The sequence below is a fragment of the Diadema antillarum genome, unplaced genomic scaffold, assembly GCF_040938485.1.
Source record: "Diadema antillarum isolate AM-2024a unplaced genomic scaffold, OU_Dant_1.0 seq00001674_RagTag, whole genome shotgun sequence".
Classification (NCBI taxonomy): domain Eukaryota; kingdom Metazoa; phylum Echinodermata; class Echinoidea; order Diadematoida; family Diadematidae; genus Diadema; species Diadema antillarum.
The window spans coordinates 249061-276861 of record NW_027272370.1 but is presented as its reverse complement, the minus strand read 5'-3'; the positions used below and the strand labels follow the sequence as shown (position 1 = coordinate 276861).

The window sequence follows — 27801 nt, the reverse complement described above, 5'->3', positions numbered from 1 at the left end:
GGAGAGAAAACGCAAAAAAAGAAGAAGAAATAGAGTTAAATCGATTTTTACACGACTGTCAATTTTCCGACTAGAGATTTGCGGAATTCAGGGTGAAAATGACTTAACATTACTTCAAAGGCAAGAAAAAGGCCTACAACAAACTGCAACAATAAATTACAAAACACTATGTGCATCATCAACATCCTTTGGTTTGCAATTTAGGAACCGATATAAAACATTTTGTACAACGAAAGTGTAGTTTTAAAATCTAAAAAAAACAAACAAACAAAAAAACACGTATACGCACTTTTTTAACTACACAGTTCTCTCTAATTGTCACTCTAATTGCTTTTGCAAGCAATTTTATGTTTATGTTTTTATTTACTTCCTTTGAAAACTTAATGAAGAGACATTGGTCATCAGACAGTAATAGTTAATTGAAAATCACGACAAAGCGATAAAAACTAATATTTTTAGAAATCATCAGGGAAAGATTGCTTTTGCTTTCGTAACGAGATCGATATAATTGCCACTAGAACAAAGAGATCGATATAATTGTCACATGAATAGCTGAAATAAACAAACAAGCATTATGGAAGTCTTTCCAAATTCCACAACTAATATTTCGCTTTTTATTTTCATATGAACTTTTGAACGCTTTCAAAACCACTAATACGACATGTAAGATGTTTCTTTACTTCGACAAAACTCCAACTAAAAAGTCTAGTTAACCTGCATGGCGGTAGGTTGGGGCACGATCGGGCAGGACGCGGCGTACGGGCTCATGTCGCCCCATGGCCCCAGTCCAGTCGATGTGGGAGGTACCATCGGCGACGTGCTGGTTGCGAACACGTCACTGTGCATGTCGGGCCCGGAGAACTTCAACAGACCGCTGTGGCTGCTGTGCGGCAGAGTCCGCGCCTCGTCGTTGATGGTGCGAAGCTCCTCGCAGGCGCGCAGCGGGCGCACGACGAACGTGATGAAGCAGGCGCGAAGTGGGAAGCCCTCGTGCAGCTTCTGCGCGATGCTGAAGTAAATCTCTGGCACCACCGGCGACGGGATAGTGCCCTCGTAGTATTGGCGAAGGCGCAGCCGGAAGCGCGTGAGATCGAATATCTTGGTCTCGACGTCGCGCTCCAGCTTCTCAGGACAGCTTGGGTCCTCGGACGTGCTCCAAAAGAGGACGCTGCGGCAGTGGCGTTTGACGTAGATGGCCCCATCTCGGCAAACTAAAGAAACCCTTCGAGAGAGAGAGAGCAGAAAGTTGAAGACTACATCATCACAATACATTCGATAGCCAATAAACTGTACATGGTAACTTGAACTTCTTTACCGTATTCGCAAATTTCAGAGCTTAGTGTGTTTCATACACTCACTAAATGTGATTTCGCACACGATACATCCGATTGTAGTGGGGGAAAAAATCCCCCAAAACATCATTTTGAAGAGCTCCGTTTGGATGTACGCTTGGATTGAATTTTCAATCAACCACCACAGGTGCTTGAACAGAAAACACTATAAGATAATGATTTATGAAAATCATAAAGATATCAAAATCGTGTTTAAAAAATAACGTCTACAAAACATGAAACAGTAAACCATACAAGGTCCATACAGGGTACACCTGCAGGTCCCTGTTGCATAAAGAAGATGCAATCTGGCGTATTAAAAAGTCAGAAAATCAAGCACAAGTAAGGTAACAACCAATCAGAATTGAGCATTTCAGAGACTTATGTTCTGTTTTGTTTTGTTTTTTGCGACAATGGCATTCTTCGAATTGTTTACAATCTTCGGCCTTTTAAAAAAGAATTTAAAAAAGTTAAAAGGAATGGAAGAAAGAGAGTAAAGATTGTTCTCTCTAGGAGGACATGCGGATAGAGGACGAAAAGAAATAAAGACGATGAAATGAAACGAAGAAAACACTCAAAAGATAGTCTCGCAGACTGCTTACCCCCTTTCGCAGCAGTCCAGAATCCTCCCTATGTACTCCCGTTGCTTTCCCTTCACCTCCGTCTCGGGGATCTTCTTAATATCAGGCAGCTGGATCAGGTCCATGTTGCGAAGATCCTCGCTATCGTTCGGCACTTTGAAATACACCATGCAGCCCGCCTCGGCGCGGATGTGGTGAAAGCCAGCGTCGGTTGACTTGTAGTACAGACGGATGGTCATCTCGTGTTCTGAAAGATAGAGAGGAACAAAATGGATTGATAGATTGGGAGGAATTTGGAGGAAACCCACAGGAAATTGACAGCATGGTCAGCGGGAAGTGGACAGGGGAGGAAAACGGACAGGCACTTCGCGCGATAAGGTTTCCGCGCATGTGATGACGGAAAGCCCAAATCTGCAAACACACACAATAATCTAAGAGCAGCCGCTGTATTTATGTGCGTGCAGCGCGAGGAATTTACTGGTGATTCATACATCCACCATCCATCTAGGACAAGAAAAGTTTTGTAATCATGATCATCAAAAGCTCAAAACTGCCCTAATACTACGATCTTGCGCAGCTTTCGTTCATCTTGTACTTCGTTGTCACTGGTTCCATTATGTTTGATGACAATTGTATCAAAAGGGACATTCAAGCATTTGTTTCTCTCTCTCTCTTTTTTCTTCTTAAATTGTGGCCTCCGAGATGCCATTGACATTGACAAAAATTAATTTTTCGGTAAGCGATGGGTTAATAGCGAAAATGACTGGTATACTATACACTTACCATGCGGAAGGCAATGCGATTCTTCTTTGATGGACTGTCGCCTGCAGATCCCCGGCATGGCGTCCGAGGCGGTGCAGGCTACCAATCCCTCGTCCTCCCCGCTCAACACGTTGGACGCCATGGTGATCGCGTTCATTGCCGAGGGAGGCGAAGCGTGCTGCTCGTAGTCGCCACGCGAGGAGAACGGCCGGAGTGGAACACCGCCAGTAGGCGGGCTGTTGTACGGGATGGTCATACCGGCGGAAGTGACGGAGTTGGGGTCATGGTAGTTCATCTGCGCAGGGTCGTTGTTATTGTTGACGTATTGGTGCATACCTGTCGTATAAATCAGGGTCAGGTTGGTAGCTAATGTCAGTATTTCCTGTATGGTATATTATACTTTCATGAATCAGTTAAAACGATGATGATCGCCTGTACAGAACACTTAGCTACCATGGTAACACTAATGCTGACAGCTGATTGGCTGGAGCTACATCTGATAGCTTAATTACGTCTGCTTAGCCAAAAAACACACATAGTGACTGTCGTTATAACTTCTTCTTTTTTTCACAATACACAGACACACACACACACACATAAACACAAGGCACTGGTATGCTTACCCCCAGCAGAGCCGATCTTCATGTGTTGTTGCTGCTGTAGCTGCACCGCCATGTTGTCCATGTTGGTGTAATGGTGGGGTTCCTGGTGCTCGTTGGCGTTACCGTTTCCCATCTCCTCCTGAATGACCTCCGTGATCTCGGTCAAGGCATCGACCGAGCTGCTCGACGACACCGAGTGGTGGCGGGTAGAAATCGGATACGGATGGTGGCGGGGCGAGAGCACGGGTTGGTGGTGGCTCTGGTAGTAGCTGTAACCTGTAACCACAAAAGTAGAGGAGAGTGCATTTACATGAAACGATGAACGCCATGCAGAACGCTTAGCCAGTAACACCATGTTCCCCGCACTATACTGGGAAACTATGAACAAAGCCCTGGAATTCGAACCTATGCATGAACTGTATGATACTGATAGTGAAAGGAATAACATCACAAGCTGAAATTGAACATCAGTTCAGTTCAGTCAGTAGATAATATTGGTAGATAGGTGTGATGATTTAAAAAACAACAACACCGCAGTCATGTATTTGTGAACATTATTTTCTATTATTACGTGATACATGTATAGTGAAGTACTGCTGTTATGTTTGTAGAAGCTAAATGCGTGTATCACAGTAAGATCACCAGTCATCTTTAGAAGATGTGGACTAACGCTTTATAGACCCTGAATGACTTTTCAATCTCCAATGAGTATATCGCTCCCAAATGGTTGCTGCTATGTGCTGTCACGTTACAGGTACAATATCATATCGGTAATTTATTTCATGGATGGTCTATTCTCATTATTATTGATGAGATTAGTAATGTTATCAATGTCTCTTTCTTAATTACTTTTGTCAATAATTTGTTCACAAGTATAGACCTATCATTACTGCTATATACATGTAGTATAATTGCCCATTGTATACTTACATAATAAACACGCGTACTTACATACACATGATGTATACATACATACATACATACATATACACTTACACGCATACATGCATACATACATACATACATATATACATACACACATTTCTAACCAAGTGGACGAAACAGAAATTGGCACTAACCTGTATTAGACGCCGAAAAGCCTGAGTAATGACTCATTCCTATGTCGCATATCTGTAATAAAACATAGTACAATGCAAGTGTTTAACGGTTGCTGCCTTATTGGCACCCACATATGGCTTACAATAGAAACTTCGCTTCCATTAGACACCAGAAATTGGCTGCATGTACCGCAAAATAAGATTTAAAAGAAACCGTGTTGTCGCGAACGCACAATTTAACCTACACACACCCGACTACACCAGAAGAGAGAACTATATGTCATAACGTGAAGAGCACGGTAACGGCCCTGCACGTCGCTGTCTCGTTTTCCATGAGTAATTTTAGCAAACCTTAAATGTCCGTAAGATTATACCCATGAGAACGAGGCGTTTTTCTTGCACCACTCGAAGCTGCATGGCTCTGACAAAATTCCTCAAATCACTTCATTCTTTTTTTGTTGTTGTTGTTTCGTAGATGTTCTTCGCTGTCATGTGACCTCTAACCTTATCTCTTCCACTCCTGATCCATGACATTTTTTTAGACTTGCCATCAATCTCCCTGTGTCTTTGCCTTGACAACATAATGATAATTCTACCTCCTCTATCAGCTCTTAGTCTATCCTACCTGTCATACCTGTCTCCGGCATTCGTAAATCTTGTTTGTCATAATAGTATTGTCATGCTCCTTTATTCATTTTAATGTCTCTTTTTAACATCATCTGTGTATTCTCCATTTATCACTTTGTTTATTATCCGGACTAGTAATAAGTACCAATCATTTTCTTTGTCTGATTCGTTCTTAAATCGACCACTCTTCCTGCTCTCAGCTGATCACTTGATTACGATTTCACAATAAGAGGGCCACCCTGAATTTCTGGTATCAGCTGAGTGATAAACATTGATGTTGCACGTTAGGCTCTAAACTTGATATACTGGCGGGATGATACATGTATTCAATTGAGATCTATATGGCCTTCGGAAAGCATGCTCAAATCAGACTGAAAGCTTGTTGTAAAGTGGGGGCTTTCTAGAGCGAGACCTGTTTGCTACTGGTCTTTCGTGATGTAAAATGATGTCGTGGAATGACCGCAGCAAAGCACGAAAGCACTTAAATATATATATATGTATGTATATATATATATATATATATATATATATATATATATAATATAAGGCAAATTACAACGGAAACACAAAACAGACAAGAAATGAATTTCTTTCTCTTTGAAGAGATGCAGGGAGAAAGAGCGAGAATGGGGAGAAAGGATAAATACCGCATTATCTCAATGGACACACACACACACACACACACAGACAAACACACACACACACACACACACACACTTATAGCAATATATATAACACCACCCCTCTCCCCATCTCTCTCACTGTCTCGCTCTCTTAGCTTATACTCTCTCAGATCTCTCTGCCAATTTTGTGTCACGTAAATCCGACACTGCTCACGATACGTGTGTAGTGGCGTGTGTACAATTACATAAGGGTCACTTGAGATAAGAGACGGAAAGAGTATAACTTACCGGATTTGGATACTGGTAGTCATAGAGGGGATAATGCGGTGGGTAGTTTGGATGAGGAGCATCCGGGCACTCTGTGAAAACATAAAGAGGAGAAGAAGAAAGCGAACACGTGAAACACCGGATACTCTTCACAGAGCGCTGCCAATTGGCGCCCATGGCGTGCACACTTGCACATGGCGCCACAACCATCAGCCATGAACGCCACAAGGCTATTATTTGCTTTAAAATATGATACCATTGGAGTTTCACAGTACACTTAACCTTGCAAAGCAACTATCCGTGAATGAGCCTTAAAGCTGCATTTAGCTTTCCATGTTGCTTCTCCTCTTACATACGTTATAACATGACCATGCCGAATTCATTTTTAGATTCTCTAAATCTTTCCACATCGACGTCGAAATGACATCTTCGTATTTAATGGGAGCACCGCATTTAACTTTTTTTTTTTTTAGTACGCGGGTGGGATCCATTAGCAGCAGGGGCAAAATCTGGCTATATTATGCACAAACTTCAGTGAAAAGCTGACTGTGGTGAATTTCATATATCGATTCTAGTGTTGAAATTAAAAAGAAACCAACAGTAATCAGGAGCTGCGGACTGGTGGATCAAGAGAATAAAACAAATTTATTCCATGTAATGAAAAAAAAAAAAAACCTGCATCATTAAACTTTACATTGGTCCCTTAAGTGACATGTTATAAAGCCAAAAAAGAAAAGAAAAGAAAAAGAAAACCACAACTGGAAATCAAATCGCAAAAACAGGTATCATGTAATACATGAGAAATCTCGCGGAATTTGATCGGAATCTGGCAGACATTTTCAAGAAAGAAAATAAAAAAAAAGAAGAAAGAAAATCTGCAAGTGAATGTGGCTGATGTTGAAACGATCACGTCCTAGCTAGCTATGCACCAAACGAGGAGAGAAAACGCTACTCACCCATGCCATTCGGGTAGGACACGGAGGAGTGGAAAGAACGCACGTTACCCCCAGCAGAGTGGCTTGATCGCATCTGCTGCAAGACAAATGGTGAAACCCGTCACATCAATATAATTATTATCTAGTACCCATTTCACAACTCTCAACGTAATATCGTTTTCTTTTTTTCTTTGTATAATTTCTCTTAATATGCACGTCCGGTGTTTCAGTTACACGAGAATAGAGTTCGACGATAAGTTACAAACCCGAAGTTGAAAATGTCAGAATTCATTCATAATAATCACCTTGGACCTAATTAACTGAAAGCTGCTTGATGAGAGGTTGATTTAATAATGAACTCAGTTAAAATTGTGATCCGAATAATATTTCAAGTGATCCCCACAGATGTTGCCTCGTGAGTCCAATACGTGAAATAGCAGGGACTTTTTACTCCACGTGGTATTTCTATTTCAAGCAGTATTCATCAGCCATGGCTTTCGTTCTCTATAATTTTTGATCGTATTTTTCTGATTGAGTCGATATTTCGCTGAATATAATTCATCATGCATTAAGCTGGATGTGAGTAACAATGCCACACATCATAGTGGACAAACACATGCATTCACTTCTCTTCAGCGAAGAGGATTTGTGTCCACTTACTGGTCTGCTGGTCGAGGGGGAAAACTCGTTCTGCTGCGGTGACTTGTTGCTGTTGGCGTTGGAAGCTGCAGAAAGGAGGAAAGCCGAGACAAAGGTGGTTTAGGTTAGTTTTTAACCCACAGCATCAGTTCGACACTTCAGTCACAAGGATACAGAAATGCACGAAACACCCTGTGCCGTATCTCCTGTATCAAAAGTACCTGAACAGAGATAGCCGTCCCCACGTATTCGGTGATATCTCACAACGCACTGTGAAGGTCTGAATGGTACTCAGAAGTTTCTTGATAGCAATGATGCTAATAACGATAATATTAATACTGATGACAATGAATAAAACTGAGAAAAACAACCCACATAATCAGGTGGTTGAGGTATTGAGGTATTTAGTCAGTCAGATGAAACGTTGGTTCCTTTCGCTGCTAAGAGGCCGCAAACGGGACCTGAATTGTCTGATTTCTTTTTCTCAGCATAATACCATCTCTTCTTCCTCAGAATCCTTGTCATAACCAGCTTACTTTTTTTTGTTCTCATTGAATACTGCTCATCTGATGTCTCACCTTCAAAACTCATGCTCATTTTTCGTGAGCAAGGATAGATTTCTGCTCTCCAAATAGTAGCGTGCCAAATAGAGAGAAGGGGTTAGGAGCGAGAGCGGGTAGGGCAGGAGGAGGGGGGGGGGGGGGAGAGAAGGGGAGAGATGAATGGGAGAGGGAGGGAGAGAGAGAGAGGTTGACTGAGCAAGAGGAAGCCACTTCCAAGTTCAATACTGACTTGCGTGTAGCAATTCCACAGGGAAGGCGCAAAAAGTGCAGTCGGGTGTAGACAAACAGCGTGAAATGGTGAGATAACAATGTCGGATCGCCCGAAGACAGAAAGCGGCAGGGTTTCAACGGAGGGTCTCCACAGACCAACCCGCCGCACGGTGCGTGCGGGGTGCGGGACGGAAGAGAGAGCGTTTCGCTCGAGAAATATAGGCTATGGAAGAGGCTTTCAGGTTGGAAGAGCAGCGAAAAGGAAGGGAGACACGAGTACACCTCACTTTACAGAAGCCGAATCACTCCATTGTGAAGAGAACAGCTTGTCAGAGCGCAGTACACATGCTTAACATTTACACAAAGTAGAGATCATTCAAATACAGACCAGACTGAAGTGACATAATTATTTTCATCATCATTTTTTGTTAGATGTAGATGTTTGATTAAATTAGCCCAAAGATCACACAAAGCCAACAGTATAATTCATACTTCACAGCTGCAACACTGTGGTTTGCAAAACATGAACGAATGGAAAATGGACATTTCTTGAGCTCAGTTGTTGTTTTCCTAACTCTCCCTTCCCTTTTTGTGTCTTCTCAACGAAGACGACGATGGGTAAGGAGTAGGCTAATCATTGTTCTCTCAACCCTCGGCGTGTGCCACTTTTATTACCTTCCATGAGGTATGTGTGTGACTTTTTGCACATTTTACTAATTGGCACAGCAAAGGTTAATGTTGTAACCATTGCCGCAGTGTATTTTTGCTTTCTACCATAGTTTGTGACGAGGGTGATCGATAACTGCTAGGATATGGAAGAGCCCGCGCACCAATTGCATGCACTTGGATGAACTCAAACATCGTATTAAAACAAAGGAACAAATAGAGAAAGAGAGGGAGAGCGAGAAAGGTGAGGGGTACATGTAGGAGACTGGTTGCTGTTTTCACAGGGACGCGTCAAGCAAACTCTTGGAGCTTTCTCCTCGTACCCTGGAAAGAGAGACCAGACTGCAAGAGGGGCTATCACCCAGTGGGACTTGAACCCGAGGACCGATGCCCCCTTGCACCCCATCGCCAGTGACCCCAACGTGACCCGTCGGCCGACCCTGGACGTGGTCCTAAAGCGCCCCGCGTGAAACCAGACCCCCCTCCACATTCCTGAGCGATGTTGTCACCCTGCTAAAAGGGTTTGCCCCACCCTCGTTTTCCCCTTTCTCTCTCTTTTTTTTTTTCTTCTGCTCCCCTGGTCTCCCTCTCCCTCTCCCCTCCTTTCCCAAAACTTCTGAATACTGATTAACCACATCGACCTTCTTTCTTTACTGATTTCTCTCTCCCTCTCTCTTTTTATTCATCATCCCTCATTTCCGAGTAAAAAGACAACGAAACAACTGTAATCTAACTGTGTAATTGTCTTGCTTAATTACTATTGATCCCTTTTTTCTTTCTGTTGAGAGCCATTTTGTTTTTCTTTCGAGCATCAATTTGCTTCCCCTTCATGGTATCATCTTCCCGCTCTAAGTCAATCACTATCTAGTCAAAATGTATACGTACCGTATACACTAAGGAACAATAAAAATAAATAAATGAAAGTGCACATTGTTTGATGACGTTTCACACTCACAGTCATGCAAAAGGTGAATGACACGATGCAATTGCCGCTTACAATATCACCACTCGCAGAGCGGGATTCCTTTTACCAGTTATGTGTTTGATTTCTTTTTTTTTTTTTGCGCTGTTTCATAATGCTCACTTTCATTCCGATGTGCTCAAATGAGCGCCCAACAGAATTGCTGAACCGTGGATATGGTGGGTAGTATTGGTGCAGTAAGGGGATTGCTACCTTTATCGTACAAAAGCAGTTCCTGGAACTAGGCCAGGAACTTTGGTCCAGGGAATAAAACGGCCAAGACGTCGTCACTTATTAGTGATTTTATTGCATCCCCCATCCGGGAGTGATGGTATTTTACCGACGTGTGGCAACACGGCGATGTTATTTCAGCTCAATTTCCTCGTCAGACTCATTTCTAAAATTATTTTAACAGTAAAATCAACAAAAAACAGAAGAAATGTGACACGCGCGAGGCATGCTCTTCATGAACACGAGAACTCAATTTACGTAGCGTCCAAACTTTCCTCAATGTTCACAAGCCGAAGTCTTTTGCGTCCTTTATCTAATTATTTTCGCGAATTAAAATTCCCTGTCTTCTATAGTCCTAGTTGATATACCTGCTTATCATTTCTTTTTGAAGTTTTATAGCCGTAGTGGTTCCTTCTTGGCCGCTTTTTTGTCAACCCCCTAGAATTCCTTTCTCCTCGAAGTTTTTTCTTATCCCGTCGTCATTTCTGTAATGTTTCTCGTATGGTACGCTTGTCAGAAGGAGAAAGGGTTCGAGAAAGCCCGTGTCTGGTTTGTATCAAGCTCCGTGCCCTGTCTCGGCCGCTGTGCGATGTTGACAGTACGCTGGGCTTGTTCGTGTCCCCGCTCGCATACCGTGTGAGGTGACAACTTCGGGGCTTATGGGTGACTCATCGCATAGGTATACCCAGCTAGGGTTTCCCCAGATTTATTGCGACCCGACCGTGAGACGATTTGCTCAGGCGGAGATGCGTTCACACCCGCACGGTCAGTCGGTCCACGCCGAGTGCGCTAGTAACAGTTAGGTCCATGATTTAACCAATGAGGTGTACTAAGCTCGCCTACAACCTAGTACACTGCACCTCCTAACCAAGGAGCTAAGTACCTCCTTGGTTTAACTAGTACTCTTCTATTTCGAAGAATACGTACGGTTCAACATCATCTTCAAACGATTAACGGAAAAATCAGTCTAGTAGACCTACCTTCACTCCAGTGTCTGTAAACGGGAATGATTTCTATCAATTAGTTATGGCATACGAGAGCAACTTATCTTTCTATAAAAGCTGCGACAAAGTCATCGAAAAGAGATGCACTGAAGTAGCAAGCGAAGCAGAAGTTTTACACTTCGATGATTTGGAGTGGGCAAACCGAAACTGCGATTTTAACGTTTCTTGGTTCTTTGTCTTTAATATTCATACAATAATAGTAATAAGTAATAGTATCACTTTGCCTTTGTCACGGTCACATCAGCGCGCATTCCGAAAAGTGTGAACATGCCCTACCTGGCTAAAAGCAGACTTTCGTCGAAAATCTACGACTTCTAATGGCCCTTGAACAAATACCATCAGTCTTCGTGCCGCGCGTGTTATATACAAAGAGTGTGCAACCTAAATCCTTGACTTTTTTAACGCTTTTTGGCTTCTTCCCAAACCTGTTTCTTGCCCCCCCCCCCCCCCCCCCCCCGCAAAAAAAAAGAGAGAAATGTTCGAGGATGGCATTTTACGACCACAATATAGAGATATAGTTTCAAAGTAAACAAAGAGGAAAGGAGCAACAAGTATCCAGTTGTTGGTACGATGTTTAAGGATATTCATCAAAGACAGAAAGAGCAAAACAAAGACAAAAAAAAACGTCGTATCCTAGGACAACCACGCAAATTCTGCAGGGTCGTACACATCCACACAAAAATGCCCAGATTTTATTTTTAGATAGAAAGATAAACCCAAATTTTCTCGAGCCAAATCATAATATTGCGCCAACTCATAGGAAACACGTGTTTGCCTGAACGGGACTCTGATATGCCATAGAGCGAATGATGACTCTATACGTAAATATCGTTCCTCTAAACATAACAATGGTAATTTGATCTGAAGTGATGGTTCGACACACTCGTATAACAACATCTCAAGTTAACGGAAGGGGGAAAAGAAAAACAGAAAAAAACCCTAGGCAACGGACGGATTCAGAGAAATAAGATTAATAATGGGATGACGTTAGTGAAAAGGTGCACAGAATGTTCGTGCGTCACGGAGTTCTATTTCTTATTAGCCTCTTGTTATCTATCTAAATATTCCATCTCGTCTCATTGCGGGCATGAAGAATAATGGATGGTATGGTAAGTCACTTCATTTTATTTAAGTCCTCGTAGACATTGCCGAGTGACCCCCAAGTGGTGATTAATTTCTCATGAATATGTCACACAATATATAGCCATGATTTTTGTCTGTGAGGATAGCTCGTTTCATAAGATATCCTCTCATTTACACGCTAACAGAGTTTGGCGACACGGGTCAAGGCAGAATCAAAGTTTTTCCGGGGTTATACCTGGACGGCCGGTGATTTCCCGCCAAAGCAGTGATTCTGAAAGAACGCATATTATGACGTAGTTCAGCATGAACATAATCATCCACAAGGTGAAAAGCAATTGAAATAAGTCATGTCTTCTCATTTGTTGTTGTTGTTGTTGTTTTTTGAAAGTCCTACGGAGTTGAATTGTACAACTCATTATTCGAAAAGAAGTCGTCACGCGGAAAAGTCAACCACACAAACTCCTGGAAGACACTTTTTTTTTAAATTCAGGAGAAAAAGCCAAACCTGGAACCGTGATTCTGGAAAATCGAGCTACCGTTCATATTTGATATCATACCATACAGTATACTGCAGTGTCGCTTCTGGACCATCCTATAATATTTGTACGAGAGACGCTTGACGTTTGTATTCTGATTAAACTCGGCATATAATAGATTAACTTTGGATATCGGGGAAAAGTTTTATTCTTACTCCAAATGTCTTTTCTATTTTAGAAGTCAACTGCCAGATTTTATTGGAAACCGTTCTGTAAAAATCATATCATCAAAATAGCTATCAACTATTAATAGTGACTGAAATATTTTACATGTGGGCAGGCCTGTGTAGGTATGTAAGAAGCCATAATTATCCGTGCCGTTTATAGACCAACAACCCAACGAATCAATCTCGATTTTGATGAAATGGCAATCAATCGGGTCATACCGTATTATCGCCTGCATACTATACAGGCAGAGAATCAATGAACAGTTTGACAATTGCCATAAGAAGAGACTGTCCAATTTTTTTGCTGGGGTTCACAAGGTCTGCCGGTACACTTTAGGAAGTTCATGGAAGCTTACACCCGATAGCGACTTCAGAAAATTGTGCAGTAGTGATGGGTATTTGCGTTCTACACAGGGCGGAATCGATAAAAGCTGTGTTGTTTCAGGAAAGTTGAGCGAAATTGCTAACAGATTGATAGAAGAGTTGCTTCGTAGTCCCGTTTCGTGATGAACTTATAACAACGGGCTGTAATTGGCTGTCGAGCATGCAGTAACTGTGGTAACGGCAACTAGCACAGCCAATCAACTTTAAGCATTTCAGTCGTTTCTATGGTAACAACATTTGCGAATCCCCTGGATGAGAAAGAGGGGGAGGGGGGGGGGGGGCAGAGAGGAGAGAGAAGAGGGGATCTGAAGTTTTTGGGAGGTGTTGTTTTATACCAATGGCTCCCACATGAGAGATGGACATTCCAAAATGATCGCATCAGCACGATCTCATCTCTCATGGGAGCCACTGATATGACAGAGACATTGCAAGCATCCACAAACAATCCTAATCCTTCTATGTGATGTGAAGCAATCACTGTTTTTCCCAAGAATACCATCACTCATACTCCTCTCCCCCTCCCCCTCGATCTCACTGTTCTCTCTTTCCAAAGCATTTCTTTTGCTGTATGTCTTCTTTTTTTTTCGTTTTCTTTCCCTAACAGACTCAAATGTCGGAGTTGCTTGACGTATTATTTCAAAATCGTGGGATTGCACTCAATCTTTAGCATTCATTTATTTCTGCTCGACTCACAACGAACACATTCCACATAAAACTGATGGGGTTGGAGTAGTTAAAGGACTAATGTCGCACGGGGGTGCCAAAGTAAGAGATATTACGCGATACCATCATTTCTGCGATGAAATAATGTGAGGGGATTACATCTCCATTGGTTTGGGGAAAACAAGACGTCTGTCGACATATCGTCCCGTGCTTAAACTTTCTAACTCGCACATTTTTGTGGAGAACGCAAGCACATAGTAAAAACTCGAGTGGGAACACGTTGCTAAGCACACGGACGCATTTACAGGAAAGTACTGTCTTTTTTGCACCCCTCCTTCCAACCAGGGAAGTGAGAGGCGTCTCACCTCCCTGTTTCCATAGAGGAGCCCTCAAGATCTGGTAGAGCTCCCCAGTTTTGTCTCCTGGCTGTCTAAAGTCTACTTGAAGACACATCATACAAACGGCATTTAAGGGAAGGTATCAGCGATACGAATCGGCTAATCACTAAAAAATATACAGGGGGAGAGAGGCAATGAGGAATACGATAAAGCAGTGAGAGGCGTGAACGAAGTAACAAAATGACCGGCAGGGAAGTCTGGAAATGACCAGAAGAATCCAGCAGGCCTATCTATAGACGAGACGCGTTTTGTTGGCATCTCACTGATACAGAAAAGTAAGCAGCAGATGGATTCACGTGCATTGTACATGAAATTTGTGTCTGTATTGAATGACACAGTGACTCTATTAAACCTGCTATACTGGCTAGCGATTTAATCTTTTTTTTTAATAAGCTGAGGGTTTAAAGAAATGAACTCCTTGGTCATCAAGGAAGACAGACCGAACGCTCTGAAATTACCACGAACAAGCTCTGTAAAGTGTGTCTCTTTTATGAAGTGACCATGTTTGTCTTTTCTATAAAACAGATCGACAAGTTATCAGTCACTTTTGCCTACTATTAATTTCCACAAAACAGCTCCATAGAGTGACTAAAAAGCAAAAACAAAACACATTCACTGACCAGTATTGGTTGCGGGGGGGGGGGGGGGGGACAAACAGATAGTGAAATAATTTGTGACGGTCGTTTAAATGAAATGCCGGAAAAGATCAACGGGTTGAAATCCCTGTGTTTGCTTTTGTTTTTCATTCAACGTACGCACAAATACACAATAATTGGATTTGGTAAGGGACAATTACTACTGATTGATTTGTAATTGTCATCAGGGAGGAGGAAAAAGAAAATAGAATAAAAAAAAGGAGAGACATCAAAATATGCGAATACAATGCTAGCTACCCCGAGATATTCTGTAATTGGGGAAGCAATATCTTTTTCTGTTTTTGCTTTGGTATGTCTTGCTTTGGGCAGTTTACGCCAATTGGCAATTGTTTCAAAATTGATTTCATATTCCCAAGCAAATTTGCAGCGAGCAGGTGCGGGAAGGAGACGCGCGGGGCCCCCGCCCTGGGAGGAGACCTGGCCGCCCAAACGTGCATGTTGGTCGTCATCAACGAGGTGATTTATATTTATTGCTTCAAGTCCAATTCTATTTTTTTTAATGGCGAAAAAGTCCTTTTTCTCTAGCCATATACAGCCGTACTGCCTCTCGCTTGGGGATTAGAATTAGGTCCAGGGTCGAAGCAATGTTGATTCAGACGTTAAACTCTTTTGTGTTGTTTCTTGTCATCTGTTATTGAAGATCATTACCGTTCTCACTCCCTCGCGAGCCCCCATAAGTCACGTCCAATTTGTTTAATGAGCCAGTGGAATTGTCTGCATTCCCTTGCGCTCCTCATCAGAAGATTCATTCTTTAACTCTGCGCTGCGGACGAATTTTTTTTTTTTTACCGCCGCTAATTGCGTCTTCTCTGTTATCCATCAAAATGTTCGCTGATTCGCTGATTGCTCTTTACTGCTCTGAAGGTAATATCCTGGGTCAAACACCACACTATCTTGTTGTTATTCACTGCCAAACGCAACAAAATTGAGTCAGAACAAGCAAGAAAATTTTCCACACATTTGAAAATTGTGCATGCGTGGTTGACAATTTGACATTAAAAATGTGGATACCTTAAACCTCGTCGAATGAATTTGGGATATGATCGGTTTTGACATGTTATTTATCACAGCTGAAAGTATAGTTTGAACAGTGCGAAAATCTCACAGAGTGAGAAATATACGCATGCATTATGTTTCATGAAGAGTGAGTTCAATCCACGCGTCTTGTCTGCCTGCCTATTGATGACGAGCCAAAAGATCTGTGATTTGTTATCTTTTCTTGGGAAAAAGTGTGACATTCAGTGTGTTTGAATAGTTACTGCTGCTGTTAATAATTTATACAAGGCAAATTTGGTAAAAACAGCTAGAAAAATTCTCGCACAAAGGCGATTTGGGATCGCAGATGTAGTTTTCAACTAATTTTTCAACAGAGCCTAAAAAAAAAATCCAATCCCCCGCTAACTTCTTCAGAAGACATATCTCCCTTTTGAAAGTTTCAAATGCCAATTTGCGACGTCCTGCTCCCCTAAGTGTCAAAGGATAGCTACGTAGAATCATTCGATCAAGTATGTCTATGTTTTCCTTACAATCGTCATTCTACCGTCTGCAAGACGAAATGAAAACACTCAATGTACTTTCTCACGGCTAGAGACATTTTACCAGACACTTTTTCCCTCTTCTTGACCAATAAACAATGGTAAATGTTTGTTTGTGCATTGGATTGTTTGTTTGTGCATTTGCATCTGTTTTGTTTGTGTAGGGGACACGCGTATTTGCACAATCATCAAGTGTGTTGGCTATAGCTCAACTTCTCGATTCGATGGGATGTGAATATATGAATGGCTCACCTTTCTTCGGTAGGAGCTTGTAGACGCGGTATGGTTCGGGTATATCGAGTTGAGTTTTCTCGTGAATTTCCTCGATGTCCGGCAGCTTGTTGAGTGCCGTGCGCAGCCGCGTCTTCCAAACGGCTGGCTCGGGCTCGTGGATACCTTCCTTGTACTTGCCCGTGTTCGCTGACCACAGCTGAAAGGTGCAGATGTGTGATAAAAGCAAAAATCATAGAACATCATAATTATCACATCGCAAATTTTGAATACATATAATGAAATGTTACGATAAATATCTGAGGAAGATGCAGGATGGCAGAATCAGCATGAATTCTCACTGTTTTCACTTCGGAAATGTTCAAGGGAGAAGAATGAGTAGCAAATATCAAATAATAACCAAAGGAGAGTGACACGGAGGTGGAGGGTTTTCAGTAAAAAATATGGCTATGTCTTGTTCGATGTTTGTTTATTTGTTGCTGTTGTTGTTTTTTCGTCTGTTTGTCTCTACCACAAATGCATACATACAATGCTTCCTAGTTTGCTGCCATCCCTAGGATTTAACCGAGACATTGTAAACAACCATTAGGCCTATATCGCAAGCTGGCTGCCGAAATCACTGATGTGGACACAAGATGACTACAAACTCCAATTAGTGGTAAGTCAACTGACTAACGAACTTCTAGGGTTTTTTCCCTTTGGAAATTTTGGCTTTAGCTGAATATGTGAACACGTTTTAACTCCGAATATTACTGCACTGGTCAAAAACAAGGAAACAAAAAAAAAACTTCAATAACGGGGAAAGGATGCGAAACAAAAACAACAAAACCACTAAAAACCTTACTGTTTGACGAATAACAATGCATTCAAATAATTTTGGCAAGGCGATATAGCTGACCAGGCGATGTAGCAAGATTGAACAAACTATGAGCAGAAAACTTTCGGGCAGGTATCTCGTTCGTGATCGGAAATGTTGTCGTGAGGTTTTCCCAGTCATGTCACGTGATAACCAGACTTCCCATCATCCTCCTCTTATCCCTTCTCCTTAAGTATCCTATCTCTCTCTCTATCTCTTTCACTCTTACCTGTTGGACACTTATTTCGCGGATACAATCATTCGAGACAAAGGAAAACAATGATTCAAAAACATAATATCCTGAAATTTTCACTCGCATTGACGACATCAGTTCTAAATATACCTCGGTATATTTGTTTTATCAATGAATGCTGTTCGATCTTCTTACACTCACTCACACAGAATGCATTTCCTTGTAGTTTTTGGTGTTTGGATTTCTCGAAATTGTTGTGACAGATGACATGTAGTATTTGTTTTTGTTTTTTATTTCAATAGGCGCACTGGACCGGCCAATATCATCACTAGAAAATTTTTGCGAACAGGACTTGCTCTGGGAAAACACAGAGTAGAATAATTTCTTAATATTAAAGTTTTTTTTCCGGGGGGGGGGGGGCGGTGGGTTGGGGGCTGGATATTGCAGTCTACTGAGAATGAATCTGAATTATTGCTATACGTAATAACCAAATAAACTTTGTTCGTTTCGTTTTCTTTGCTCAGTGTCTGCATATCTTTGACAAAATTAGTGAGCGTTTGTATAGAAATGCCCGGTAATTCGTCTTACCATGAAGATTTTAGAGTCTTCCTGGGGGTCGTAGTCCTGTTTTCCCGCGTGTTTCCATGGTATCTTGAAGAGGGTGTGCTCCTTGTCTAACCACTCCAGCCCCTTCACCGTCCCGCTGTTGATGAGGGAAATGAGAAAAGGGCGGAGGCGCTGCCTACCATTGTGCATCGTGCTGGCGGGTGCCGCATCCATATCCCTGAGATTGCAGAGCAAACAGGAGGAGGGAGAAAGAGAATTATATCAACGTCAGATATTTTAAAAAGTATAGTTTTATGTTCAATCTGGGAAGAAGGGGGAGAGAGGACGATATGACAGAAAGAGACAGGGATGGAGAGATAGACAGAAAGTCGAGGTAGGGTGGAGGAACAGAGAATTTTAAAAGGACAAGCAGGTAGAATACAAAGGAGCTTTAACGAGATAAACATATAAGGTCAGGATACATATAAAGATAGACATTTGATAATCTAACAAAGAAAACTCGTTTCGAGTTGTGCTACTCAATAAAACGTAGGGCATAATCATGCTGCATGCATGTTATACACATGAACGTTGATGATCACATAATGATAATCATGTTTTCATCAAAATTATTATGGAAGGGTATGCAGTGTTGGTGTGTCCCTCGTTCGGATCGACGAAAACTGTGCTACTATTAATTCATATCGACTGTAAGAAGAACCATCAGACGATCAACAACAACAACAACAACAAGAACAAATCACATACAAATAAACATCGGCAAATATCACGCAATTGTCATTCGCTGTCAGCAACTTCATTTCATAACAATAACACAGCCGAAAATGCATCCAAAGGAACAACTTTTAGATTGATGGTCTGGAACTAAAGGTGGTAAATGGATAGAAGACTGCGAAAAAAGAAGAAGAAGAAAGCGCAAATGCAATATCAAGAGAGTCAGTAGAGAGGTAGGTTCGACTCAAATGTGTTTACAAGTAAATAAGAAAGAAATGATACTGGTAAAAAAAAAAGCTGAAAGTATGAAACAAAATCAATATCATAAGTTATCGTTAAAGCTATAAATCAGTGGATTAGACAATAAAGAATCGTCCAAAAGGTTGCACATAAATACATACATCAAATTTCGCCCAGATGGAAGCTCAGGACTCAGGAGATAAACCAGCATGATGACGAGCGATGTTTTTTTAATTCACTAGATGAATAAACGTCATGTGCTAAGAAAATTTGGGGCTGATATCCTTCTAGTACTTTTGTTTTTCAAAATTAGTAATGAATGATATGCAGTCTGCATGTTTCATGCATTATTTTCCACGATTTAGCAGCTAGCTCGTCACATTCGCTTGCCTGATGTTCTCTCGATGACGTTCAAGTCATGGTTACATTATTTAGGTCGAGTCGCAGGCCGTATAATGTTTTTAGGTCAAGGAGTGATTCTGACGCAAGGCGACCCCGAGTTAACCCGTTTTTCAAATATTTCGGAGCGGAAATGAAACTCGCCTCTTTCCGTGTTAGTTCAACGTAGACGCCCTTATACTTCATTTATTTTGCCTTTTTTTTCTCTCCATGAATGGGCTATCATCTCCAACACGTTATACCATTGTTATCATCTGAATGAGGGAAAGACTGTCAATTTGCCTTATCGCAGCCCCGGGCTGCACTCAAAACGTTTCGTAGCACAGACCCTATCATCCGTTTAAAAATAGTTCGCTAGTCAACGGATAAACATAGAATGTTGTTATTGTGCGATTACTATTTTTTTTCTTCACTTAACCCATATGAACAGAATAAGTAATCCAATTTAATTTCTCACTCTAAAAGTCAATGGGCATCTGTTAGTGTAACCTAGGAATATGACGGCACAGCATTGTCTCAGAAGAGTAATTGACCTAACAGACAACTGTAAGTAGAATGTAGCATGGAACGATGAAATGAAACGGAGCTGTTATTACAGCAACAATTATCAGTGGATTCGATGTTATTGTCAATGCTCTGTCACTTCCTCCCGTCTGGCCGGGTCGATCGCTGATCTAGGATCGCCCCTTGAGTTTCCCGGAGCAAACTGAGCGCGAATATGGACGAAAGCACGAACCGTTCTTTCTCAACTAAGATTTGGTTTGATTTCTTCTTTGTTTTTTCAGTACTCAAAACAGTGAATCGTTTTTTTAATGGTTTGAAGGGATGCTTTGTTGACGGATGGATGATTTCATATCTAGGCCCGACCGTAATTGCTTTCGTTGTTTCGCTTTTAAAGGTTTTTGTCACTACACCCCACACCAGATAATTCCCCATCTTTAAAAAGGCGGGGATGGGTCACTTGTCTGCACCCCTGTAACCAACACACTCCTAATCAAACCTTAAAGGGGAAGGCTAGTAACTGATCAGTGGGAATCAGTGGAAATGCTGGGAGATGATTGTTCCAATCCTTATGGGATTCATTCAAGAGTTCATTGTATATCTATTGTTGTGTGAAAATGATTTCCTTCAGAACGGTCTCATATTCAAGTAATGTGCAGATTAATGCTCCGTCACTGACCAGGGACGCATTAAACTGCACATTACTTGAATATGAGACCATTCTGAAGCAAATCATTTTCACACAACAATAGATATACAATGAACTCTTGAATGAATCCCATAAGGATTGGAACGATCATCTCCCAGCATTTCCACTGATTCCCACTGATCAGTTACTAGCCTTCCCCTTTCCTTCCCCTTTAATACCCCGCCACTGCATGCTCAGTCTAAGAAGAAAATGCAACCCGACTCATATCATCAAACAAAGTTGTTCCTTGATAATGAGGAGGGGTGGCCGCCGTCCGATGTGAAATGGTTCCTAAGTCAATCCTGCGCCTTTGAACATTGGACAGCTGAAACTGCCTTTTGAAGGCACCTTACTGCAGCTCTCATCGCTGCATAAAAGTTTGAAGAGTTAACCCTTTAATCCAGCGAGCTTGCATTGTCCCCCGCGTTGCGTCTGCATTTATTGTATTTCTCGTAAATGACCGTGTTCAAAAATAAAATCATAGTTATGCACATAACAAAAATGGCAAACGCCACACTAATCCTAAATAGTAAAGCCTCAACCTTCAGCTGCAAAAGACCCAAGTGGCAGCTTGCAACCGTGAATTCACATCGTCATTTTTCATTCATTTATTCATTCATTTGTTAATGACCGCACCCCAGTTCTTCGGGGGAGGGATTTCCTAGAACTTAGACATTCGCGAACTTGTGACACAGACGAAAGCGAACTCGACCCTGGACAGACACCTATCAGTCTAAGCATAAATGGTAAAGAGAGAAAAAAAAATTGTGAACGGATATCCACACGTACGTGAAGTGGTTACATTGCTGAGAAAATCCTACATTTCCTTAAATATGCTTTCAAAAATCTCTGTTTGATGGCTTGTACCAATCAACCTTTCCCACGTACACAACGACCACCAACTACTTTAGGTAGCCGAGGATGTGACTATGGCACGTGTTCAACAGGTCGTTGTCGCATGTCGCACCGGCCTTCGCGGGAGGGAAATTGGTCGTCTGTTGGTGTGGGCATCCTGCGGGATACGCGGTGGTTTCTTTGAGAGTGAATGTTCATTAAGTCATTTGAAGCATTGATAGGCTTCAATTTACAATCATGATGCCTTTTGATGGGGATTAATTTTGATGGTGATTACATAACGAATTGTCAAAAAGGCTCGAAGTCGAATTTTGAAGTCAAAGGTAAGATGCAAAAGTATTATTTAAGTGTTTTCTACTCATTCTTATTTAGATGCTAGTTCGATTTCACTGACTCTTTTTTTCATCTTTTCACGCATCCACCTCCGTCCTACGATAACTCTTACTGAGCGACAGCTCCTCTGCTTAAGGAACGAAAAAAGAACCCGATAAAGACATATCAATTCAGTATTGTTATGGTTGTGTCAAACGTTGTCAGCCATAATACTTGGTGGGCCGTTATGCCATGTTTTCTCGTCTTTTCTGTATCCTTTAACGACTAAGAGACTTTATTCATTTTGGCTGATTTCATCCTCGAGACAAATGCAATAGCAACAATATTTGTTTTTATTCGTTACCCTTTGGTTGAATCTAATGCAGATCCGTTTGGCTGCATGGTCTTACGTTAAATTCATACGGCCATTAAATTGGATCTAGCTATTGAAGATCAACAGAATAATCAAAGTTTATGCGTCAGTACCGACTGGCATACCAATTCGTTATACCAATCAGGCAATGTCAACAAAATTACACGCCTTATATCATCATATTATTGATAAATTACCTGATGATTGTGAATACACCTGTCGCGCTATCGCCCTACAAGAACTTCAGATAACACTGTTTTAACGCTATATTCCTTCTCCCTCTTCCTCTCTCTCTCTCCTTTTCCTTAGAAGGAAATGGATAGCATAACACCAGAAGCGGATGCCCCGACTTTTATCAATGAAATGACATCGTAGTTCCATTTCCAGGCAAGATTAAGTTCATCCGCTATGGTTAGCTCTACGCGCGTGCTATCGACAATAACGGCCTTGGTATCGTTATAATATGCATCTGTCACTTCGTATAGAGTACACTACAGTTTGCCCCATGCTGACACCTGAACAAACATAGTGTAATAATCTTCGCTGTTACTTAACGACGAACTTTGTTACACGCCGTTCGTTTCTCTTGATAATATTAAATTTCTCCTAAAATGCACTTTACACGGCTAAATTCATATGCTTTGTCCATAAAAAAAAATTCAGAAAAAAGAAGAAAACGACATTGATCAATAGTGAGACGATGATACAAAGAAAAGCAATGCTGGCTGTACTGTTGATAATGCATGCGAGGAAGACCTGGTTGGAGAAATCAGACCAGGGAGATACTGGGCGCTGATGGTTCTCGACTCATGCTTTTGGCGCCCCTCGGTTGTCACGCACGTGAACATCGGGGCGAATTGGTCTGAACATGGAGCTGTCTATAATAGCTCCTTTGGTCTGAGAGTGTGGCGAATGCACGGCGCAAAGGGAACCAGCGCAAGACCATTCAGATACGAGTTTCGGGAGCTCGTGGAGCCGGGCCTTGTACGGAGGTGACCTACAAAGTGTTTGGTGCGAGGGACCGCTTGAATTGGGTCACGGTCGCAGTTCTCTCTCCCATCTCCCTGTTTAAACAATCGAATCAGGACAAGCCACATGGACATTGTCAACTTTAGGAGCCCTCTTAACGCGAGAAGAGAGCACTTCTCATTCATTCTGCGCTCCTAAACTAATATAATCTTCAAATATGCCTTTTTCCTCCTAAAGTTTCCTTTGGTGGTGGTGGTGTTTTACATTGAAGTAAAATGAAACATCGTTTAACCCACATTCAAGAGCACTGATTATGAACCAACCCTAAAGAATTCACTAGACAATCTCTAATTGCCAATATTGAATTGAAAAAAAAAAAAACTAATCAGGAATTACTGGTACACCTGTTTCAGGAAAATAATCTAGGACATTTTCTTCCTTCATGATATTGCATTTCCTATCTCGTATTTCTTTGGGTTTATCATGGAAGCTATCATTTGATCAACAATATCCCTATTCAACACTTTTTTATATCATACATTCATTCCATGATTTTAGATAGACTCTTTCAATTCCGAAGTTACAATTTCACCTTTGCTAATGAAGAATTCAATAATCTTGTATCAAGATGCAATGGATTTTTTGTGAGAGACCTGAGGGGCAAAAGAAAAGGTTTTAAGAAAAAAAAAATATGCGTTCTTGTTCTTTGCATTTCAACAGAACGCATGTAAGTCCTTTAAATCGCTTTTAAACAATCTGATTACAGCCCACACAGCATTCAGCTATCGAGGAACGCCTACGAATTTTGATTACTAATCCATTGTTTAAGACCATGTATGGTTTGGCAAAAACATCGCATGTGACAATGCGAAGTTTCATCTTGTCCCAACAGTAGCTCAAAAGATGATTATTTACACGCAGGGGTACTATATGACTTTATATAAAGTTATTTGGTACCTTATCACGTAATTCAAGATGTGAATATTTATAATGCTTTTATAGTCAGACAATTATCGCGTTATGTTTCTTGTTGGAAATGGATTTAAAAACATGTAAATTACATGAAGTTATACGAAATGAAAGATAAGAACCTGCTTGATCTCCATACACTTAGATAATTTCTTTTTCAGCACACAATATTAATTTATACAATTGATTTTGACATTGCACTCGCACCTCTCTGTTCCCTGTTTTTGGAGTACATTGTATTGAAGTTATAATAATTACAACTTATCAACTTCTGATAATCAGATAGTAGTACAACACTGTTCCATTATTTACGTCATAATGAACCATTCGAAATACACATAATCCATTGTCTCCTGGAAGGCATTATAGTTCCCCGTACTGTTGGGAATCAACCACCCCTGTGCTTACACCTCTAAGGAATGCCAGGGTGTATACCAGACCTGCTATCAATCTTGCTACTCCTCCTGACAATCTTGTAGTTTTTTTTTTATTAAAAAAAAATATACCCCAGAATGCTTTGCCTTTCCAAAATAATGTCAAATTACTGGGACTTCATTCGGCATACTTTTCGGAGTTTACAAGGTTAACTTTAAGAATATTTCAGCTTGTTTTAGCTCTTCCAGACAAGTCTTGTGGAAAACTTTTTAGTCTTCGAAACCGATATAACTTTTGTTTCAACCAAGTTTAAAGCTCTTTGACATTAATCAACAACATCTCGCCACATTACTTTCAAACTAATTCCTAAATACTGGGTCACACATTGTATATCAACAAAATCACAATTTTGCCTTACTTTATAAAGATATGATGTTAAGGAGTTCATTCCCTTGACATCAATTGGTATCAACATAAAACTAATCCATTTTTAGGATTACAAAAAATCACTTTCCATGCAAACAGCTAATTAAGCCACACCACTTGCGTCATGACACGAACGCGCTTGTGTCCTCGATCAGGATTGTTTAACATGAAAAAAAAAATCGTCATTACGAACTGCTTAATTAAATTTTCGTTAAAAGAATTCAATAGTGTAAGGAAATTATCTGCAGCTTCAGTTAATCAGAAGGCATTAATATTATCATGGACAAGAATAATAATAATGATGACAAAAACGATAGTAACAATGAAAACAAATGAGTTTTGGCATTTGCACTGGTATTGGAATAGTAATTATTATGTAGTTCAGTTCTAGTTCAAACTATTAACGGAAAATACCCAGTCAGAGATAGTGTCCTTCCGTGTAGTTGGCTACAGCGGGAAGTCAATACCACCACATTTCTCTGCAAATTCGACATTTGTATGTAGGAGGTACCAGACGAACCTGCAATACTAATTAGTTAAACATACAGACACAGATATAGTTTTTTGTTAATCTTTTAGCGTATGTGTGTGTGTGTGTGTGTGTACCTCACACACGACGAATTCGTGACTCGCAGTCAGCCAATAATATGAGTTTACAATGAGACCTTGTCAGCTTTTACCTTGCCCATGAGGTGAACTTTTGCAGGCGGCTGTGACTTGTAAAAACCATGCCAACTGACACAGGACAAAACACAAGGGAAGGATTATTCCTTTGCTAACTATCTCTCTTTCTGTCCCTCCTTGTCACATTACAATGATTAGACTGCTCTCGTTTGCAATCACATAATTGGATGAATAGTAGACCCCCTCTCCCCTTGCTCCCCCCTCACCCCCCCCCCCCAAAAAAAAAAAAGGAGGACGAAAAATTATACAGTTATTGTAGACATCAGCCAAGCACACAAGAAAGGGGAAATTATTGCGGCAAAGATAAGACGGAGCGTTTGGTTTTGATGGGTGACTAATGCTGGCAGTGTCCGCCGTGAGCTGGAGCGGAGCGGACCCACACTGAGCCGACGCTCCTGGGAGGAGGAAGAGCCCGGCGCTCGTACGAGGCCATCGCACCCACGACCTCTCCACCACCAGCGCACCTCCTAGAAATCATTGAACACCTCCGCTATATCCAGAGAAGAGCGGTGGACAGTCTGCTGGGTGTATCAGCGACTGTTCTTATTAACATGAACTCTGAGTACACCTTTATAATACTTGGAAAATGTTGGGAGAGCCTCAGATTAATCGCAGATTTAAAAACTCCTACAACTATATGTTGAGATAAGCAGTATCATTCTACTGACTGTGATGTATAAAACATTATTGAAGGAATCGAATGTAAAGAGAGTTAATTATCCACCCATTCCGAGACTACTCATCTCATTCTTTTCATTTCTTTATAACTTCTGATAATAATTCCAGGTCAAAATGGAGAAAAGGGATCTTCTTAATTCCATCTTGGCATCAGACAAGTCTATGTCCATCAGAAATTGTGCATAACCCTTGACTGGGCAGCTGATTTGCAAAGGAATACAAATGGCAGTTAAGACTTTGATCGGTGTTTTATCTGTTCTGAAAGCTAGTTTGTCGAGCTCCGGCGGCATGAGTAGTTCAAGCATATTGTATTTCACTAGAACGATGGCTTATCCGTTACGATCTATGCCATGACAATTTCTTCTTAAACATTGCGATACTGACTTTAAAATCAAATCTGCACGCAGCATGCATGGGAGCTATGACAACAGTATATCTTCAGGCTCAAAAAGAGACCGTAAACCAACAATCAAGTAAATTGTATTCAGAGAGGACCCAAAAGGTCAAAGAATCGGCAAGAAAAGCAAGCTGAGGGACAAATTCTCCCCCTCCTCCCCTCCCCCCTTCAAGAAGAAAAAAAGTTCAACCAATCACACCGGCCTGACTACAAGTCAGCTCTTTACACCACAATGCCTTTTACACGTACTTTAGAACATACTAAATCATTATCATGACACACAGCCAGGAGACATAGCACGGGGGTGTTCATCTGCAGTACAAGTGTCATCGAACTACGAAATAATGATGATGATGATGATGATGATGATGATGATGATGATGATGATGAACCTGTACAACTGTTAACAGCATTCAAAAATAACGAAATAAAACTAAACTTAACTTTGTTCGATGAACACCTCCATCAACTATAGGAGGAATGAAAACATGGATGGTCATCAACTTTACACCAGTGGAATGAAAGAAAAGAGTATTAATAACCCCTCTTGCAAATACACTAAGTACTGCGAATAATGGGATCCTTTCAAGTGTCTGCAATGAAGAGTAGAACGTTTGCACTTGACGACTTACATTTTTATTGGAGATGACATCTTTGACGTACGAGGAAGGAACGCCGTTCGGTGGTCTTGGGAGCAGAGAAGGCCTGGTGTAACCAAAGGTGTACTAGCCTGGAGACTGGCAACCAATTTCGAAACTTCTTTTTCTCAGTATCACTCTTATTTGAAGTTCGTTGTCCGTTGGTACGACAGGTCCACTGGATCAACTACCAACCCGAGCAAAGGGGAAGTCCAAAATTGCTGTGTACGGTTACTAGACAAGAACTTTATACT

At 41.2% G+C, this 27801-nt stretch overlaps 1 protein-coding gene across 2 annotated transcripts; it reads right to left on the bottom strand.

The window, feature by feature from the left end:
• Positions 1 to 261: 261 nt before the first annotated feature.
• Positions 262 to 27801, bottom strand: LOC139711614 (uncharacterized). 2 transcript variants are annotated; one of them, XM_071623470.1, is made up of 11 exons: positions 27542 to 27801; positions 18351 to 18546; positions 16735 to 16912; positions 7447 to 7511; positions 6808 to 6883; positions 5873 to 5943; positions 4356 to 4407; positions 3298 to 3552; positions 2696 to 3010; positions 1934 to 2159; positions 262 to 1222 (listed from the first exon to the last, which is right to left on the bottom strand). In XM_071623470.1, the coding sequence occupies exons 1-11, from the start codon at positions 27559 to 27561 to the stop codon at positions 706 to 708; spliced, it is 1971 nt and encodes a 656-aa protein (XP_071479571.1). In that variant the 5' UTR covers positions 27562 to 27801; the 3' UTR covers positions 262 to 705. The 2 variants fall into 2 exon arrangements, with proteins under 2 accessions (XP_071479571.1, XP_071479572.1); XM_071623471.1 differs by having other exon boundaries at positions 6808 to 6880.